General features: G+C 30.3%; 1 protein-coding gene across 1 annotated transcript in view; it reads left to right on the forward strand.

Moving 5' to 3' along the window:
* Positions 1-4,480: 4,480 nt before the first annotated feature.
* Neurl4 (neuralized E3 ubiquitin protein ligase 4) overlaps positions 4,481-18,143 on the forward strand; it is a 47,725-nt gene continuing 34,062 nt past the window's right edge. The window contains exons 1-9 of the mRNA XM_088236588.1: positions 4,481-4,966; positions 5,432-5,545; positions 6,488-6,601; positions 9,582-9,704; positions 10,351-10,492; positions 11,989-12,070; positions 13,582-13,714; positions 16,087-16,242; positions 17,183-17,323. Of these exons, the coding sequence (XP_088092714.1) occupies positions 4,814-4,966; positions 5,432-5,545; positions 6,488-6,601; positions 9,582-9,704; positions 10,351-10,492; positions 11,989-12,070; positions 13,582-13,714; positions 16,087-16,242; positions 17,183-17,323 (1,158 nt within the window). The 5' untranslated portion in view covers positions 4,481-4,813. The remainder of the gene's footprint in view (positions 4,967-5,431; positions 5,546-6,487; positions 6,602-9,581; positions 9,705-10,350; positions 10,493-11,988; positions 12,071-13,581; positions 13,715-16,086; positions 16,243-17,182; positions 17,324-18,143) is intronic.

Consider the following 18,143-nt stretch of genomic DNA (forward strand, 5'->3'; position numbering starts at 1 on the left):
CGAATAGTGTTAAGTTATTTTGATTTTATCGCCGCACCGTAAGATTTTTAAAGCTAAAAATTGACGATGGAAAACGAAACATGCTTATTTTTCCATAATCGTTTCCGAGCCGGTGTAGTCTGACGATTGGAGAATTTACAAAATAATTATGTCTACCATACGCCACAACAAAGGTAGACAACCTTGTGCGTCAATTTGGTCCTTTTATACTTATCAGTCTCGTGAAATCAGGGACGTCCAGTGTGCCATTTTATAAAAAATGATTATATCAAAGGGATGACAAGTTTAAAAGGTCAAGCAAAAAATAAAGTAATTCTAAAAAATAAGTTTAAAGTTGATGAATCTGAGAAATTTATTTCAAACTTTTTCTAGCTTCATTGTATGGGCATTGTAAAAAGCTGCCCATGTTGTTGAGTTATATTCCAAGTTACTCCTCACTATATGTATATAATCTAAGCTCCTCACTAAGGCAGCTAACAAAGTTTTAAGGGAGTGAACGGAATTAAAATCTTTAACAGTTCGAAGCAAGTGTCCGAGGCATTTCATCGCCTTGTTAGTAATATCATTAATCTGAGGAGCAAACAACAATAATTATACATCGAACAGTATTCTCAAGTTTACATTTGTTTAACTATTAATAGATCAATAAAATTAATGTTATAGCAAAAAAAAACACTGGGTTTTTGTTTTTAGTAAACGTTATAGCACACTTGTCAACATTAAAAAAATCTTGTTTTTTTTAAACCGATCATTTAGTTTTACAAGGTTAGATTAAAGAGTCTCACAATCACTAGAAGAGGTAATGGTCATTGAGATTGTCAGATCATCAGCAAATAAAATAACATCTACTCCGTCGAATATCGATACAATATTGTTCACAAATAAATAAAACAATACAGGACCCTGATGAGAACCCTTGGGTATTCTACTGGACGCCTCAAACTGAATAACCGAATACTTTTACCTATTTTTTTCTTGATGACAAGTAACTTTTGAACCATTCTAAAATATCGCCAGATATTCCGAATAAATGTAATTTATGCGTTAAGATTATATGGAAAACCTTATCAAAGGCCTTACTAAAGTCGGTATAAACTGTATCAGTTAGATGACGTTTCTCCGTCGTTTCAATCAACCGATTCTGATATAGCATTCGTAAATGTACTCGTAGTTATTAGTTGAGGTGATAGGAATAGAAATCTTGAAATAAATCTTTATTTTTAGTACCCATTTCAAATGTTTTCAAAAATTGATCTAAAAGCCATAAAAAATCATTATTTTTAAACTTCTCGTTAAATTATAAATTATTCCAACAAGAATATTAATTACAATAATAATAATTTGTGTCATTCTTAAGTGAAAACGATGCCCCGCGGACACACCTTTTGCTAGACATTGAGTGAGTTTGATCCGTCACGCTTAGAGGTGAAACTCATTCGGGTAAATTGAACGGGGCTGGAGTTTCATTGCACATCAGTAACTCAGTGAAAAATCAAAAATAAAAGTCCGAAAAATTCATTTTTAGTCTTGCAATCCACTTACCATTTAATATTGCAGGTTAGCAAAGGGATTTAAAAAATACCAAACAAATTATTATCTTGTTTAAAGGAAGGAAATAGTTCTATGGCACCAACGCCAACGCAAAGTATGTTTCTTTGTGAAGCTCATATTTTTTTCAGTTTAATTACATGTATATTTTTTTCCCTGCATTGAGGCCTTTTATCAAAACATGATAAAATCGGCCGAAAACAAATAATGACACAATGTATTTACAAATTATTATTATGAGCGTGTTATAAACAACAAAACCAGAAAGCACAATGAATAAAAATAAGTTCACAAACACAAAAACAATGCAAATATTTACATAAAAATAATTTTAAATGATTGTTGCAATAATAAACACACGGCTAAACTAATAAAGTTTTTACATAAATTATAACAAGCACTACCAGAAATAAACCACCAAAAACCCGATAAAATCATCAATAAAATGCAAATAAAAACTAGGACATCGGGATATATTCAAACTGCCTCCATTTTCAAGAAATGCAACATACTATACGTGCCATACAACATACTACATATCTGGCTCTAGTACCTGCATCGCGACGTGAGCCGAGCTGCGTGTCAGGAATATAACATATATATATGTACTGCCGAAATAGCAAAAGATAGACACATTTAAATCATTATGCTTTCTCAACTTTTATGAATAATATCCTAGAAATCCATTTTAGTTAACAATATTTAATAATACGCAGGTAAAACTTTTGTTGTACAAGAATAATTCGTCTTACATATAATAATATGTCATATGCCAAATTTAAATGCATGTTTTTCTTCTGTCTTTTCTTGTCAAATTGTATCAACAAATATCTACAGATTGTATGTTTTTGAAAGTTTGTGTTTTTGTTGAATCACATTTTAAAATACCATTCTTGGTAATATTAGCCGAAGGTATACAATATTTATAAATGTTAAACGGGAGCAAAACAATATTACAATACAGAAAACAAGGCAGAAAAATCAAATAAGCCTTAAACAATTTGAAAATATATAGATATTCAAATTAAAATAACAAAAATTGGAAATAAAATAAAAATCGAAATAATGATATGCATTATTAAGAAAAAAACCCAAAATCTTGATAATACTTATTTTACAACAAAAGTATATCATGGAAACTTATTTAACAAATGTATGCTATTCTAGAGATACAAATAATTAATGAGAACGTATTTCTATTTACATATTGAATATAAAAACATAATAAATATTTTGAATTTGCCGCTTTTTGCTATCCTGGTGGTTACTATAGCAACCTGCTACCATAAACCATATTCCATATCATATATTTTTTGTGTTTTATAGCAGCACCACCTTGATAAAAGGCTCCAGCCGGCTTTAGCGCTGGAAAAATGGCTGCCATAGGGTTGCATTACAATGTGGATTACAAACATTTTTACAAATCAAATAAATAGAACACAGCAACATTTTTTTGGAAAATATGCTTATAATAAAATAAATATCTGTTTACTATTCCTAATTGTAAAGGAACCAAATAAAGGTGAAGATACCATAATATTTTAATTGTTTATTATTAATATAACAAGAAATATTAGGTCTACCCAAATAAGTGTTTTTCAACCTATGGGTCATGACTTCCAGGGGGGCTGCAAAACCTTACTTGGGTGGTTGCGATCGCAAGTAGGTTCCCAAAAAGCTAGGGTTTTAGTTCGTATAATACAATAATTCAAGTGCGATAGCTATGCCTTATAATTTTTAAGAATTTTTCAAATTGTGGTTCTATTTTAGAGAAGAAAATAACCAAATCGTTTTCTAATCGAAGTCGTCTATTCAAAAGAAAATCTCCACCATTGAAGAAAACGTATTTAAAATAAAAAATCTTTTCTCTTCGACCTGAAGGCGTTGATCTTATGGGAATTGAATTTAATTTTAAGCATGCCATCAATAACAAGATCTATAACAGTGGTGGCCAGCATTTTGTATACCATGCGTCATTTTTTTTTCACATACAAGGTCAGATGTGCAGTACAACTCGAATTTTTTAAACTTTATTACGTTCACGTTTAGAGTTGTAAAATAAAGATAGTAATAGGAACTGCTTCGCTTATGAGAGTAAAATGAATACCTCAATCACGGAATTCAATTAATTAATTTACGTCATGGCACTTGTTTAAAAATAATGGCCACAATAATGCAATGCGCCACCTGTGATCGTTCAATGCGCCACGTTTGGCGCATGCGCCATGGTTTTGCCACCACTGATTTATAAGATTTACAGGCCAAGGTGCTAATAGCTCGCTGTCCCCATCCCTACCTTGCACACGATTTTTCAATTAATTATATGTTCTTGGTGGAAAGAAAATTAAATACACTATCGTTAAAGTCAATGGCATAATAGTAATGTGATCAAATTAAGGTCCAGGGGGGTCGCCAGTTTTTTTATGTTATAGGGGTCGCATAATGATTGCACATTAAAAAAGGTTGAAAAACACTGTCCTAGAATATTATAATAGTGTATAATTTTCGCAACTATACACAAAGCTTTAGGCTTTTTCAGATGTAAAATTGAGTTAGTAATAAAAATATAAGTATAAACTTTTTGGTCAGACTCTGGAACAATAGCAACTACGAACTAATTTTGGAATGAAATCATTGGTTTTCCATTTATTTTCTTGTCCTTAAAAGCTTATTTACAAACAGGATTATTAACATTTTATCACTCATAATCATTTTTATAATTATTGTATGGTTTAAGCACAATCAATAGAAAAAAATATTCGAGTCGGTAAGACAATCGCGTCAGAAATGTCTGATGATGCAAACCATAGATGATCCGTAATTCCAGTTTGCCACCGGCAGTACTAAAGTGGCCAAGGCATAAACAATGTTGGTGTACTTTTGTTTCATAGACACGATTGACAATTATTTTGACACATAGGTATTTGCATGTATCTATGGATAATATAACAAATAAATAATACGCTTGGAAGCTGTCATGCGCCTGCAATAAATGGGAAGATCAATAATTAAAATTATAACGGCAATGGAAGTTTACAGAATTCCGTGATTCTAACCAAGGGGTTTTGTACGTATGTACTTCATGTGTATTACGTTTTCCGATAATCCCCGGGGAACTGGGGTCGCGGAGCCGTCGAACAGCTTATTACCAGTGGTACCCGGTTGTGGCATAAGACGACATTTCGAACAAATTCAGTCCTTTTTCGGTTTTTTTAAGTCTATTGATGCTGTGAAAACAATTTTCTATTGCATTTAAAGCAAAACTATGTTTTTCCATCCGAATTGTGGCGAGAATATCAAACTGGTGAATGCTCGACTGACGGCTGAAAAAGTACCCCATGTCAACCAAAATACTCTTTTGTTCAGTGGATATCCATTAACTAATGATTTTCGCTTCTACATTCGTATAATCAAGAAGGTAAGTAATGATTTAATTCACTAAATATCTAAAGCATCCATTGTTTTCCTTTGAAGAAAAATATAACTTTTTATTGTAATAAATGGTTTCCAACTATAGAAAAGAAGTAAATATCTTCTGAATGTAAACGACAGACTGTACATAGGTATTTAAAAGTTAAAACAGTCAGTTTAAATGCAAGACTCGTCACATTATTAAAACGATCACCTGTGGCTTCCATGGATAAAAATAGCTCACAGATTTCATATGAATTTTATTTGCTCATGTCTGTTTAATTTTTACATTGAATTTAAACTCTGTTTATTTCGATTTTAATCCCTTTTTAACTAAAAACTTTTTTAAATTTGTGGGATGACATTTTACAGTTTTTTATTTATAAATTTGTATGTACCTCTTTCATATATTTTAGCTCAACATATGGAGTTTGTTTCAAATAAATAAACCATATGTTTTTAATGTCCACAGAATGAAGGTCATCGAAACCATATCATGAAACTGGGAGTAACAACTCTAGATCCAAATTCTACACCAGTTCTTCCAAAATCCGTCGAGGCTCTTCATAAATTTGCAGATACCTGGGTATGTCATATTTATTTATACCCACACGTAAAAAACATTTATTATAAACATGTAAGTTATTGATTTAATTGTATTAGGTTTGGATATTATTTTATAATTTTTTAGTTTTCAGATATTTTTGCCTGCCTACAGTGTCTGCTTTCATGCAATGAAATAATATCAAATAGTATTTATTAATTTATATCAAATATGTAATATAATAGATGTTACCTAAGGATTTTTTCTGTTTTTAAATATTTTCTCTGTATACATCACATATAATGTCTTTTTACAATAATCTGTTTACAAGCCAAAAGTTTTTGGAAAGTGTTTGCCTTTATTGTAAAAAATAATTAACTATAATTATGTGAAGGTATAAATTCGATTTTTTTATTTTATTTATATTTTTAAACATATAACATATTTTTATTATTTAAAGACTTTCATTTCTAAAATCTGTTCTGTTTTTTTCAGTAATTTTCATTTTATTTCAATGTGACAAAAATGCGGATAATTTTTAATGAAATAGTTTTAAAATTAATATAAAAATACTTATATGTATGCAAAATGGATACTAATACTTTTCTGTCTATAAATTGTTGCAAATAATGTAGTGGAATGTATGGTTTGCATTTGCTTGTATTTGGATAATTTATATAGCGCCATTTTTGTGAAAACCACCTTAAGGGCGCTGTAAAATAAATCAATATCCCAGCACGTCTTGCAGCTACAGAGTGCATGGACAGTAAGAAATCTAGCCCCCATTTACATTTTTTTAATTTGACAATGAAGTTTAGAGTTTTAGTGAAACTAAAAATAGGAGTCAGATAACAGCAAGTCTTGCAGCTACTGAGCGCATGGACGAGTGAAAATCCAGTGACTTTAAATTATTAATAAATTTAAAAAATAAACATTGAGCATTAAACAGTAAAGAGTTAAAAGCACGCATTATTGTTTTTGCAGTTTCTATTCGGAGATTGGGTGGCCAACAATAAAAGTCTTAATGGTGTTCGATATGGAGGTAATATTAATTCCATGAAGGAAGGTGATACTGTTGGGATAGTGAGAACCTACAAGGTAATACATCTGTTTAATTTTGCAATATTTTTAAACATGCAAAAATAATCTCTGGTAAACATTTCGAAAAAGAAAGAAATAAAAAAAAAACATTACTGATGGATGTTATGCGCTAGCGGTATTATTTGATATTCCCAGTTCTATCTAAACTATTTGGAAATGCAGTAAACTGACAAAGTACATCTAGTTTATTAATCTTGATTTTCCTTTTCTCGTTTTTTGTGTTTATTTTTTGTATTGGGATATAATAAAATAGTTAAATAAAAATATTACAAATGAACCGGCTGACGAACTGCAAGTAAGCAATAATGAACAGTCCATTCCAATATTTAATACCCTGTGCGCATGTGTCTAACACAAACAAAGGTTATTAAACATTAAACGTTCAAAAGCGCTGTTATTTATTTATTTTTTATTTTAGTAGCATATACATATACATAAAGCTCCCTCGACACAAACAAAGGTTATTAAACATTAAACGTTCAAAAGCGCTGTTATTTATTTATTTTTTATTTTAGTAGCATATACATATACATAAAGCTCCCTCGACATGAACTAAGAACTTAATGTTATGACTTTAAACCAAATTTATGCAAAAGTTTTACTAATGTATGCATGCAAAAATTATTCAAAAAAGTTATTTATTTATGACACAAAACACAATTACTAAAATTACTAGACAATCCACTCTGATGCTGCAAAAGCAATCAAAATGAACACAACATTCGGTCAAAGAGAATTGGTCTACTTCTCCAGTCCATCACGAACCGGGTTGTGGTCTTGTGGTAGTATTGCCGACTCACGGGCCAAAGGTCCGAGGTTCAAATTCCACTATACCAGAAGACGATTTCCATTTTTCCAGCATAAGTAATGTACGGGAAGGGAATAAAATACGACGGGTGGAATAAAATACCATGAAATGTAATGGCTAAGGTGCTTGTCCCACGAGTGATGGTTCGAATCCCATTGAGATCACATGTATTTTTTATTTGTGCTTCATTAAAGCTATTTTTCTACATCTTACAATCAAAAATAAACATTTGATTTACGTAATATGTATTTCATTTATAAAATATCTAACATTTCCATCATATGTGATTTTTCATAAGTCTGGGTGCTCTAATAAAGTCTTGGCTTAATATAGTGCAAAATGATATAAATTATTGTAATAGGGTATTTTCATAAACTGGGGATATGATTTTTAATGTATTCAGTATTTAAAGAATATTTTTACCATTCGAACCATATTACTATCAAAATCTGAAACGAATGATTTCATTTATAATTTCCTATTTAAAGTTTGATAGAAATAAAACGGCCCGTAACTGGCCAAAAGGGTTGATGACGTCACGCGTGACTTATATATCCTACGTTCACTCAAATCCTATACTGAGATACTCCGACGCGGGCGGCTTGTGGCTTTTTATTTGTTTTTTCTAGTTAAATTTCATCTTTTCCTTTGTTTTTTTTTTGTTTTCATTTATAAACATCCATAGCATTATGACTAAAATTGGTTTTTTACAAGGAAAGTCCGATAACTTGCCCAAAATAGATATAATCATGATGGGTATTTTTTTCTCATCCAATACAAACTTTTTAAGTTCGAGTATAGAAATGTAAAGGCCGTAAGGTAAGCAAATATATAATGTTTGCTTCCAGAATGTATTCATTCAAATAGTTGTATTATTTGCATGTACTATAAATATATTGTTTAGCGTACATTTAATGCAAAAGGGAAGTAACGTGACTTTGACACAACATAATCCATAAAATACCATTGCTTATAAACATCTCTGTTGCTCGAGTGCGTATTAATGCCTTTTTTTATTAAATGTGATTTACTTATTAATATATCAGCTAGGGTAAATTACGGAGACAGTGCCATAGATTACATTCAAGTAAAACGGACGGGTGATATTTGAATGGTAAAAGGTCGAGTCACCCCAGCAGAACTTAAAGTTAGAACCAAATCGTACTTGGTGACGTTGATTTGCGATGAAGTCTAGGAAATAATAGATTCCTGCAAGTGTGAAGACTGTCCAGCATCTCAAGGTCAGTTGCCATTTTGTAAATGCAATAAATTTCACAAATAAATAAGGTAGGTTTTCATACAGGATTTTTTTTGTAATTTAATTTTTTATTCATATAGAAAACCAACAGTTCCACAAATTAAACTAAGTAACATAAGTACAGAAATATAATACAAATATAAACAATAACGTTCAAAGAATAAACTATTTAAGTATTGTAGTACCTGTCAAGCTTTATAAGTGCTAATTTCAGTACCTACTGTTAGTAAATGTTTATAGTCTACAGTCTACACCATAAAATATAGTATTTTGTACTGAACAAGACCTACGGAAAAAAAGAATAGTGGTTTGTTTTTTTTAACATCTCGTTTCATAACGTTCAAATGCGTTAAACCATTTTTTCTGCATTTTTTCATTAGGTACTAGGAATGGTGAAAAAAGCTTTATTTTGCGTCTTCACCGTAGTGTTTGTGCACATCGGAATTAAACAGTACTTGTATCTTATAACTAAAGACATTTAATGCGCGTTAATTAGTTAAAACAACCAATTACAACAAAAACAACACGTAGGCTATACAAATTCGTATGAATTTGTTTGAACGGTCAGTCAAATTCGTAACGCGTGACGTCACAAGCCCATACGGCAACCGAATGTTCGTTTTGGCGCCAATTCAAAGTATACGTTTTTAAACCGCTCTGAAAAATTAACGCGTGGACATAAAAAAATAAAAACTGTACAGTTACCATTGTAATTTTTTTTTCTATTTTTTTGCAAAATAAAAAAAAAACGTGAAAATACCCTATTATTTTACCAATATTATCTTAAATATTGTTTTATGTTGCAATAAATAAATTGATAATGATTTATTGATATAATAATTGATAATGCTCAGTTTACTAACTTTAAGCTGCTCCCTTTATATTATGTAATAAATATTTTGCAATTTCAGGGCAACTTAGAGTATACTGTGAATGGAAGGAATCTAGGAGTAGCCGCAAGAGACCTTCCACAAAATGTGTATGGTGTTATAGATTTGTGTGGTTTGGCATATCAAGTGTCAATATATAGCAAGGTTAATTTTATTTTATAATTAGCAAATTGAGATACGAGTACTAACTTCATAGACTGATTTTTAAATCAATTTTGATAGCGTGTCTAGTTCTAAAATAATAATTTAAAATGTTCATTTGTAGTATCAGTCTCGGTATTTTTTCGCCACCAAAATTCAATCTCTTCAATCCATGAGCATTTGGCATACATATAAATAAATACAACTTTTTAGGTATGTCAATTTTGTTTTGGTGTTGTATACTTTTCATTTTTGAAAATAAATATTAATGGCTTTTTAGGAAAATTTACACATTAACTGTTTTATTTTGAAGCATTTTTATGTGATTTAATGGAACACAAAGAGATTTTAAGAATTTTATCAACAATTACTAAAACGCTTTAGATGTCACTTTTTGGAAGCATTGTTCAAAATTTTAGTACTAGTTTTGGTATCACAATATATCCCGTTGTTTGAAATATCTTTGATATCAAGGTACCAAATACCTTGTTTATTTGAGTAAAATAGAGCAAATCCCAAAGCATTGTTCTAATTATAAGTATATTCACTTGTCTATCTTCTCTTAAATTTATTTCTTCTATGTACTTTTTTATCTTTTGATTTAATTGTATTGTTTTCTTCTGACCTTTTTAAACTGTTTGACTTTCAGTTTCAAGAATCTTCTTTCGAACGTGTGTCACGTATTTCTGCCGACAAAATTTTTTCTAAGTTCGAAATTCTATCCGAAATGAATTTCGAATGTAATCGTCCTTCAAGGGCAGACACTACCACACAAGGGGCTATTCCAAAAGGTAATTAGTATACGTTTGTTTTAAATATGATGGTAATGCTTTCAATATCTCATTTATATTTAACTGCTCGAATGCAAAATGTTTCAAATTGCAAAAAACCCCAACTGCCGAGCATTTTGCCTGATTTTTTAAACCTTTTTTTGCTATCGTAATTTTTAAGTAAAAACTGAACATAATCGCAATTCTTGGTTGGCCCTTATATATAAACTGTATATTTACGTGCTTTTAACTCTGTAATGATGTCTATATAAGATTATAATTGTAAATATATTATGCATTTTGTATATTTTCCTATTTCTTATTTTTTCGCGATAATATGCTGGCTTGATAATAATTTTACTCACATTTTTATTTCTTGCTACAGTAACACTTTATTAACTTTGTTTTTCAGAACTTATTTTTTTAACTTATGCATTTTTATATGCTTATTGTTTTTTTCATTATTACCTTCGTTATTATAATTTATTTTTTTACTATATATAACTTTTTTATTATATTTTCTTCTAAATTTTTAACTGATCTAACTAATTTCATATCTTTTTTCTGTATATTTTGTGTTTTATTTTTAAGTATGTTAGCATGTATTTTATTATTTTTTTGTAAGTGTCCCTTGGGCGTTAATGAACAAAATAAATAAATAACACAACATTCTTAGAATGATAACTCAAAGTTTGTATTTTGTCTTAGAAAAAACGAATAACTCAAAGACTGCATCACAAAGCTGTGTCTTAAAAAAACCAATGTAGGATATACAGGCTATCAAAAAAGTAGTAAAACAGTACATATTTACACAAATACTGGATAAAATGGGCACCTTCTTCAGTCTTTGGCGTGCATTTTCAAACCAATCTACCTGCTTACTGTGTTGATTTGATTGTAAAAATCGTAATTTTGTTTTATTATATCAAGTATAATGTATTTCTAAAATCTTTACAAAATTTTCTATAAATTGGCATAAATCCTCTGGTTAAATACTTTTTATAAAAAAGCCCACAATTTATTCCACTGTCACTTCATTTGAATAAAACTATCAAAATATTGACTATAGTGGCGATTTTATTACTTGAATCTATCCCTAAATACAATCAATAATGAACAAATAGTTTCCTTTATATATATCTTTCTGAAAAAACATTTTTTATCTCTCAAAATTGAAAAACACTAAACCTTTAAATTGTAATCTGTTGAATGCAGTTTTTGGCACTGTTGTGATGACGCTAACGATGTTATTTGATGACCGATGTATATTCGGAAAGTAGTACGAAAAATCTTTTCTACGTTTTAGGCCCTAAAGTCTATAATAATAAGGAAAATAAGGCGAATTTTTCTTGAAGATTTTGTAGCCCAGAGTTCAGTTCCGGCACTCAATGAGTACCGAAATTGAGAGCTGAGATCTACGCTCTAGTATTCAAGTGGTTAATGGGGAATTACAAAACCAAAAAACTAACAAAACCAAATATGAGTATTCCATTAAATACATATTTTTATTCTTTCAGAAAAACCCGCTAAAACACATGAAGATAAATTACGATTTCATAAGAGAACTGGTAGTTTAGTAAAACTAAGTGCTAGTCGCAGGTAATTTTACAGATCTTAATAAACTTACTTACATTATTATATGCATGCTTTGAGATATTTTAATTGGACTTTTGTACTCTCTATAATTTCCTAGCCCAATCATTGAATGAATTTTTAAAAACCTTGCGCCAACCAGCTGTACTAAATTGGAATGAAAAAAAACTGAATACACCATGTCATAATGTTTAATGAATTCATTCTCTAAAAGACCAAAAAAAAAACTGTCTTCATATTTATGTCCTTTTGTCTTCTCTGTGTTATGCTAATATCGTTTGCAAATCTTCACAACACTTTGCAACATTCTTAACCACCCTAAATATTGTGTTGAAAACTTCATTTATCTTTCTGATCATATCAGTCTCAGGAGAGAACACTTTCCATTCTTCGGCATATAATTCTTTGGCAATTCCTTTTTTGTTTAAGGTGCCAGATCCTGAAATGAACTAGGTCTTCATGTAAAAAATGCACCTCTGATCACCTTAAACCCCTATAAAATTATTACAATATATCCTTAGAACCCTAATTTCCCATAATTCAATTTGTATTTTTTCCAGGATCCTCTTCATTTCTCCTTCCAAACTCCTCACCTGATCCCGCATTCTATGCATTTCTTACCTCAGCATTAAAAATGTTACAGAATTATTCTGTAATGCATCGTAAACTGTACAAACTCTATCTGCCCACTAAAAATAGCTGTAATAAAAATACAAATTAAGGCCAACTTACACCAGTCTGTTTTTGGTTGGTCGGAAGATATTTAATTTAGCAAATACTCCTCTAATGTGTATTTATTTTGAACAAGAAGTTTAAAATAAATAAATACTCTATAATAGTTTATAATACCGCAGGAAAGAATTCATGAATTAAATATTAAGGATGTATTAATATATATCCAGCTCGAAGGACTATTTTATGCATAATAAATTCCAGTACGTGGAAATAGTACTTCAATTTTATATGCCCTTTTTCATATTCAATAGAAAATGTCATACAATATTTATTGTCAGCAGTTCAAAACACGACAAATCATCACCCGTCAAAAAAGGATAAAGAAAACTGACCTTTGAATATCCAATGGCATCTGTTTTGATCCGTTTTTTGTTAAGAACTTCAATGTGGTGAATTGTATGGATTTGATAAGCACAATGCAGCGATAAAAATCTTGAAGAACAAGTCAGAGAGAACCAACATTGTCAAGTCCGTGTTTTTCTCTGTTCGCACGACTCGGATTTTCCTCAGGCGCGGTTATACCGACCGAGCGAAAACGATGCCCACCATCTCTGGGCGAAGAAGAATTCCATTAAATGTGCCGTCATAAATAGATTTAATTTATCCCTTCTTGACAGGGATAATTATCGCGTAAAATTGAATCGCTGGCCACAATAATATATGTACCTACTTTTAGGAAAATGCATCCTAAAAATGATGCCATTCATGTTTAAAAATTTTCTACGGTTGGTAGATTTTTCTGTTTGAAATATATTGAGCATTTGAATTATTAAACATTACAGATCTGCTCAACGCCGGCACCCTCTTGATGAGTTCAATAATGGAGTAGTTATGACTCATCGTTACCTGTATGATGATGAATTATTTGAAATCAGGATTGATTGCCTCGTAAATAAATGGAGTGGAAGTATTGAGGTGAGGTTAATTTTGATGTATGAGTTTCATATATGGATAAATATATGGTATTAGGATTTGGTCTATGAACTTTTGCCCCCAGGTAAAAATAAATTGTACACACTTTATATTGATTATGTGAATACAAGGCACTATTCAAATCTTAGTTCTAAGCTGGCCATTGCAATGCATCAAGTTTTGTGTGATTTATAAAGTCCAGGGTGAAATCGCCTGCCAAAAGAATGACACCGTCGACAGCGTAGTGCCAAATTGGCCAGGGAAGTGACATGTAATGAATATCTGTTTATAAAGTTGACTTTTATATGAAATCAGACACTGTGAATAATCTTCATTACAATCATTATGTTGAACTAAAAACAAATGACTATCGCTTTAAACATACCTATTTGAAAGAACAAGTCAAATTTAATTAGATGTTATTTTATAAGGACTAATATAATAATAGTATCATCAGTGATACATGAAATTAAAACCAATAAGTTTTATAAGTTATAATTTAAGGTAAATTCAAAACGAATAATTTAATTGGTTAAACCAGCACAAATTGAGTTAAGTTAATGGTGTTTTTAGTAGTATTAAACATTTGACGAACCACCTTAATATATGTATTAAAAAAAAAACAATAATTATTAATTAGGAATCATAAAATCTTGGAATATGACATACAAATTATAATAATATTTTATTTAGTTACTCTTTATACAACATCCAACTGGATGAACTAAAAACAGATAAATTGAATGTAACCTGAACTAATAAATCAAAACAAACTTAAACTTCTTACTGATTTAACATTAATAATTTTACTTCATTTGTAGAAAAAGTATATCACTGGTTCATATGTATGTATGTATCTTCCCTAGCACTAAAGAAGCCAGCGGAAAGATGCCAAGGGAGTGACAAATTTAAACATAACTTAAAATTCTAAGAAAACATTAACACAATCTTTATTCACATCAAATCTACTCATTGACATTAGTTGTACGTCCTTATTTATGAATATGAAATAAATGTGATTTAACAGGATTGATAAAGACATCAACAACTGGCCCCATACGCCATTTGCTAAGATCAACTGGCTGAAAGCAGTGCTTGTTTGTGCAGAAAAGCACAATACCGTGTCTTGTAGCTAAATTGATTGCGAATACTACAGGGCCATTTGCAGTTTTTCCGCAAGTAATTTTAGGGAAAATATTTGAAGCCAAAAAATGCCAAGGGAGGAGTTAATAAATTCATGGGCTACAAATAAAATTAAAAATTATTGATGATTATGGTTGTTAAATGAAAAGCTCTTCCATTTAACAGTTGTAGGAAGTATTCAACTTTGATTATATAATGTAATTAATAATGGGAAGATAAGACACCATACGAAGGTGACTGATATTGCAGAAAGAGTGGGACGACAAAAATGGCAGTGGGCGGGTCATGCGGCGAGACAAGAAGATGATAGGTGGGCCCCCAGAATACTGAATCGGAGACCCTACCAAAATAAATGAGAGTAGGGAGACCACCGAGGAGATGGACTGACGACATAGTCGAATTCGTGGGACATGGGTGGAAACAGATTGCCCCAGACAGAAAAACACGGAAATTTTTGGAAAAGAAGTGGAGAGAAACGGGCTGATAAGAAGAATAATGGGTTAACACTAGTGATAAAATAAATTATGTTTGAATATCAAAATTTGGAGAAGGGGCAAGCCAGGGGAAAGGACATTTATGGTGTACTTTATCTTTAAAACCATATGGATTTCTATAATAAAACTAAATTAATGGTCCTTAAAAAAGACAATCTTAATTATCGGATTTGGAAATAGAGGACTCAAATGAGAATTATAATTTTACTATAAAGCGTTTTATGCATAACAATATTCATTGGGCCATCCACATACCCAATACCGTATATTACCCATATGGATACATTTTATTTTATAACTTTATCTGTATATTTACCAGTTTGAAAATACATAAATGCATCAAGCAAAACTATAATACCTACTGGTTAAATTAAAAATAGGTGAAATATTTATTTAATTGATTAATATTTAAAAAAGTTTAAAAAATGAACATATCATTGGTGTTTATTGTACATAATATTTTTTGATAAAACTCTATAAGTAAAACCTTTCCCAACTTTTAAGAATTTTGTTACATATATTTATTAAAAAATAACACATTTCAATAAAAAATAATACAACTAATAGCAACTAAATATATGATTTAGAGTGGATAGAAGATACAAAAAATGTGTAACTTAAAAATAAGAACTTTATATCGCAAAAATATATTATTATTTTTATAAAACAAAACTTGTTATTTATCATTGAATAATTTGATTGTGATTGTTTAGTAATGATTGTCCTTACACATGGTAGGTTGGTGTGACAACTCACAATCCTAGTGCAATGGAGTTTCCTGCTACCATGACCAACATGCGTTCCGGCACTATTATGATGTCAGGATGTGGAATTCTGACTAACGGCAGAGGAACTCGAAGGGAATATGGAAATTTCAATTTGGACCAACTTCAGGCAAATAAGTTTTTTAAAATTTCATTTTACCTCCATCACAAAAATGGCATATTCTTTCACAGTATGCTGTTTTAATCATTAATCATGATGATTCCATTTTTTCTATGTTTAAAAAAACCTTTGTATTTCTATGTCCAGGCGAATGAAGAATACAGTTCTGTGTATGAAATAGAATCAGAATCCTGGGCGAGCTTTTTCTACCCTTATGTAAAAATCCTGTAAAAGATAATCGAGTGGAGATAAGTCCGCCTCATGGTGTACTGGTTGGTGCATGTGCCTACCATACTTGAGGTCCTGAGTTCAATTTCTGGAAGGATCGGCGTGAAATATTGATTTAAATGGTCATTTTACACTGCAATACTTTATTGTTCCTGGACCGGTACCTGAAGCGTAAGACTGATCACCTTACCTTCATGTAACAGATGAGCGAAATACGCTGCACTTGGTGTACCAATGCAGTTCCCTATGCACCACTAGGTGTGGATAGGGAAATGGTTATATTATAGAATATCAAAAGTAGAAAAATTAGTTATGTATAAGTAAATGAGAAACTTGATAAAATTACTGTTATTTCCTATTATATTTGTTGAACTTTTTGTACAAACATGATTCTTGTACATTGGCAGATTTATTGACATGTGGCAATTTCTTCCAACCACCGGTATAACAATTTGAATAGTTATTATTTTTATTGAAGTCACCTCAAAACTGATTGACAGAATAATAATTTAATATTGTCCATCTCATGTCTGGTCGTACTATCCTCAGAAGTATTTTTTAATTTTTTCAAATTTATTGTTTTAAATGATATAAATTTGGAAAATTAAAAAATATATATTTTTTTTAATGTTTAAAGCACTTATTATGGCGCAACTCATCATTGTTAGGATGGGTTGCCCTAACTAATAAAAAAAATAAAAAATATTTATTTATATTTTAGGCGGGAGATAAAGTTGGTCTTATTCGCAAAGGGAATGGTAATCTTCATTATTACATCAATGGATTGGACCAAGGTGTTGCTGTCTCCAAAATAAACCAACAAGTTTGGGGTGTTGTGGACCTGTATGGAATGACAGTAAAGGTATTTTACAAATATTAATTTATTAAAAACTTATATAAGTGCTATATACTTACTTATAGACCCCATGTTTTAAATTTTTTTTTGTACTATATAGGTACATAAGAGGTAAAACAGAGTAGTAAAAAAAATAAAGAATAATTACATAGTTATATACATATTAACGGTAAAAATAGTAAACAAAAAATCCCACAAAGGCATAGCCTGTTCGTGGGTATAACTGCTGACTCACTCTATAATTTGACAATGTATTGCTCCAAACTAACTAGGATATTATACAATTCTTGTCATAAGCTAGGTTTCTAGATTTAGATGAAATGAATCATATTAATGTTTATTTGTTTTTAAGAAAAAATGTACAATTCAACCTTACTCAGAATATTTTTTTAAATTTTTTATTTTATTTATCGTATTGTACACATTCAACTATGGATTTTGCTGCTTTGACATGGGTAAATAACCCCCCTTATAAGAAAATTGCATTTAATATTTGTAATTATATTTTAATCATCTCTAAAAAAACTCGAAAGGATAATCAATGGCGGTGATATATTTTTTGCAATGAAATAATTAAGCTAATATAATGATTTTCAAAACTAAAAGAAAAATCGAAATTTAAATCATTGTTTTATATTGCGGAATTTATAAAAAAAACTTCTTATTTGTCGGGATCATTATGATGATATAAGTCAGATACTGGTGGATTATCCAAAACAATTAAAAAAAGCACAAAAATTAACTATTTCAATTCTATATTAATTCATTACAAATATTGTGATTTGCAACTGCAGGTATATAATTCATGTACATGTATTTTTAACAG

Source organism: Micrasema longulum, unplaced genomic scaffold (assembly GCF_059751315.1).
Source record: "Micrasema longulum isolate JH-2025_06_02 unplaced genomic scaffold, ASM5975131v1 h1tg000097l, whole genome shotgun sequence".
Classification (NCBI taxonomy): domain Eukaryota; kingdom Metazoa; phylum Arthropoda; class Insecta; order Trichoptera; family Brachycentridae; genus Micrasema; species Micrasema longulum.